Source organism: Aptenodytes forsteri, unplaced genomic scaffold (genome assembly GCF_000699145.1).
Source record: "Aptenodytes forsteri isolate BGI_AS27 unplaced genomic scaffold, ASM69914v1 Scaffold103, whole genome shotgun sequence".
Lineage (NCBI taxonomy): Eukaryota > Metazoa > Chordata > Aves > Sphenisciformes > Spheniscidae > Aptenodytes > Aptenodytes forsteri.
In genome coordinates, this window is record NW_008796051.1 from 6,009,724 (window position 1) to 6,013,543 (window position 3,820).

Consider the following 3,820-nt stretch of genomic DNA (forward strand, 5'->3'; position numbering starts at 1 on the left):
GACCCCCACCTCGCTACAACCTCCTTTCAGGTGGTTGTAGAGAGCGATGAGGTCTCCCCTCAGCCTCCTTTTCTCCAGGCTAAACAACCCCAGTTCCCTCAGCCGCTCCTCAGAAGGCTTGTTCTCCAGACCCTTCACCAGCCTCGTTGCCCTTCTCTGGACACGCTCCAGCACCTCAATGTCCTTCTTGTAGTGAGGGGCCCAAAACTGAACACAGTATTCGAGCCTGTGCGGCCTCACCAGTGCCCAGTACAGGGGGACGATCACTTCCCTACTCCTGCTGGCCACACTATTTCTGGTACAAACTGGGATGCTCTTGGCCTTCTTGGCCACCTGGGCACACTGCCGGCTCATTTTCAGCTGGCAACTGGGATGCTCTTGGCCTTCTTGGCCACCTGGGCACACTGCCGGCTCATGTTCAGCTGGCTGTTGACCAACACCCCCAGGTCCTTTTCCACTGTGCAGCTTTCCAGCCACTCTTCCCCAAGCCTGTAGCGCTGCATGGGGTTGTTGTGACCCAGGTGCAGGACCCGGCACTTGGCCTTGTTGAATCTCATACAATTGGCCTTGACCTACGCCAGTGGGAAGAGCTCTGTTTCCCAAGTCTGACACTTTCTATAAGATTTGTACAGTGACAGAGTGTACACAAAAAGAAAGTCCAAGTGACCACAAATTTCAAATGGCTAGAGTTATTTCTAAATCAGGAACCATATGAGGAGCAGTCTAAATGCTCTTGAATAGACTATAACAGACTAAAACTACCTTCAGAGAGTAACTGCCTACTGTGTTCTATGGCCTAGAAATATAAGTACCTTTGAAAATCAATTACGCAAAGAAGAATGTCAGAACAGCCAATTAGATGCTAAAACCCTTGTATTGAAAATTGATGCTACATCTAATTAAACAGTCAAGACTGACTTTTTGCCTAGAAACAGAAGGAAAGACTATTCTGCTTCAGCTGTATGTACAATTTTCCCATCATATATCTTTAATTGTCTGTTACCTGTTGGCAGTTCAACCTGCCACTTTCATAATTTCTTTTAAAATAAAGAACAGCATTTAGGCTTTCTGTATGTTTTAAGCATATGTAAAGTAAGCCTTTACACCAGTTGGGAATGTGGTCTATCAAAAAAGGCAACATACTAAAATGTCATAAATATGTATATAGTACAAGAAAAGACTAAGTATCTGAAGAAACCAAAAGGTGAAGGATCACAAGTTAAAGCTTCCAGAGCAAGTTCACAGATCATTTAAAGTCATTTGTGTCCTTTTCACAAAATCATTTGTGTCTAGGACTAAGGCTTTAGCTGGAATAAGGAAAAAACACACAGGCAAAAAAACAAATTTAAAGTCAGCACGTACATATATTTGAAATTCACACACTGCAAATACATACGTTAAGAGGCATACATTGCAGCAATGTTCCAACAGTGTGAGCCCTAAGAGCAGAACAAAAATTACTAAGTGGACCCAGTGGTCTGATCAAGGAAGGAAATTTCTCTATTTCTAAATGCAAGTTCGAAAATGAAAATCTGTCTGCTCAGTAAGGACCCCATTTACTACAAGAAAATCAGCAGTCATCTTATGCAGTAGCAGGAAAGATACCTCTAGTCCTGCAGGGTGCTGAAGACTTCCCAAGGGATACTGAGTGACTTCAACCACCATTTAGACCCAAGTGTTTTTGTCCTTGTTATTCCCCCAATTCCTCTCAACAAAATAAAAAGGTCGGTGTGAAAATTTAAACTCCTATCTCCTTTTGTTACGACTAAACTGGTAACCCATTGGGGAACTACATACACTCATAATTATAAAGAAAGAGGGAACAACTTGAAAAAATCTTTAGTAACCCAGTAATTTTTTTGTCCCAACACTGGGAAAATATACAATAAAAAGACTTATTCTTACAAACCTCTAATCCTGTTACCACTGAAGTCAAAAGGAGTTTTGACTTCCCCCTCACTCCAACCCATTATAGCACAACGGGGCCCCAACTCAGAACCATACCTTAAAAATCACAGCTATTTAGGACACGAACCCCACAATCGTGTTGCCATTCTAAGCAGTCGCCCCCTTCACGGAGGACCCTGTACGGCAGCCGCAAGCCCACCACGGATGTTTAAAATCAGCATGTGTCAGTGTTTCTGAACGCATATGCCCATGCGTCTCCACATTAATGTCCATAGTGACACACGCTGGCTGTACGGGGGAAGAGCACCGTTAGAGAGAGCACCTTTAAAAAAAAGCCTTTGGCAACTATTAGCTTCTGATAAATTATCTCATTAATGCAAACATGAAAAAAGAAATTCCCTTTCCAGATCTTATCTCCCTTGAATTATAACTCGTCTATGTGGGAAACACAGCCTCTTGCCTGTTGCACTAGCAATGCTTTCAGCTCCGAGCTGAAACTCCTGGCATGACACAAGAAGCCAGCAATCAAGTCCCTCTATTTTAAAACTACAGGCTGACACGGAGATTTGCTCTTCCTCCACCAGATGTTGAGCCATATTCCTTGCTCTTGTTTAGTCATGTTTCTAAGGAGCATTTCATCATCTTTCAGAGAAGAGATTTGCTTTTAAAGGCCATTTTTAGGCTTTTTTTTAAATTAAGAGAGTTTTTTTCCTGAAGGCATTCTTGACTCCAGCTTCATTTAAGGTATCAGTACTTTATTAAAGTGTAATTCAAAAATACATTGATAATGAGCAAGTGTAGGCAATGTAACCTATACCAATAAATTCAACCAGCCATTGAGAGTTATTTTAGTCCTTTACGAATTACAATATAAGGAAGTTTAATTATTTTTTAATAAACCTCCTAAAGGTATTTTTGAAAGATGGAACAAGACTACTATTTTATTTCTATTCCCAATATGAACAAAAGACAGTCACAAGCACTAAAAGAGACTAAAACTCATTCTTTGTTTCTCATGAGGGGTATGACACAGAACCTCACAAGGGCCGCTTTCCCTTGGTAAAAAAGGGGTCGTCTTATTTTCAGCCATCTGCCTCACTCCTCCGGGGCACTTCATTTCAGCATTTTACTCGATTCACATGAAACTTTCAGTGAGCATTTCCTTAGCTGGAACTGGGGTATGTTTAGCGTTTCCCAAGTAAAGCAGAAGAGTGGGTGGTGCTATTATTCATCGCTGCACCCCACGACTCACAAAATAAGCCATCTGCCATCCCCGTTCCTGCTGTACTTTAATTAAGCGTCTACCAGTCAAAGAAAAAAAAAAAAGGGGTGAGAGAAAAAAAAGCAGGGGGGGGAGAAGAGGAGTGGAAGAAAAGCGGGCAGGAAAGGAAAGCACCCCGGGTGCTTCAGGAGTGGGCAAACCCCTCGCTGTGGGGGGCGGGCGAGCCCCCCGTGCCCGGCGCAGGGGCCCGACCGCGGCGGCCGGAGCTGAGCGGGGGCGGGCGGGGTGGGCGCGGGTACCTGGGAAGAGGAAGGCTTTGCTCCCGTTGTGCAGCCCCGGCACCTGGCGCACGCCATCCGCGGAGCCTCCCAGCTGTAGCTCGGACAGCACATCGATCTGTAGCGAGGGGTCCACGCCAAAGCCTGCAACTGACCCAGAAAGTGCCGTTACCCCACCCGCCGACACTGCAACTTTCCAAGCACGCACACACGCGCCCCCCACCTGCGGCCGCCCGGGGACCAGGGCATCGCCGCCGCGGAGCTCCCCCGGCCCCGCTCCCGGGTGCCCGCCCGGCGGGTCCGGCATCCGCCTACCTGGCCCCAGGCAGAGGAGAAGGCAGAGCGTGCTCAAGCGGATGCCCGACTCCATGGTACACCGACGCGCTCAGTCCATAGTCCCCCTCCTCCGGCA

General features: G+C 46.2%; 1 protein-coding gene across 1 annotated transcript in view; it reads right to left on the minus strand.

Annotated features, from left to right (window-relative positions):
* Window positions 1–3,778, minus strand: part of NELL2 (neural EGFL like 2) — a 158,179-nt gene extending 154,401 nt beyond the window's left edge. The window contains 2 exon segments of the mRNA XM_009286250.1: window positions 3,430–3,558; window positions 3,724–3,778. Coding sequence (XP_009284525.1) covers window positions 3,430–3,558; window positions 3,724–3,778 — 184 coding nt within the window.
* Between the last annotated feature and the right edge of the window lie 42 nt (window positions 3,779–3,820).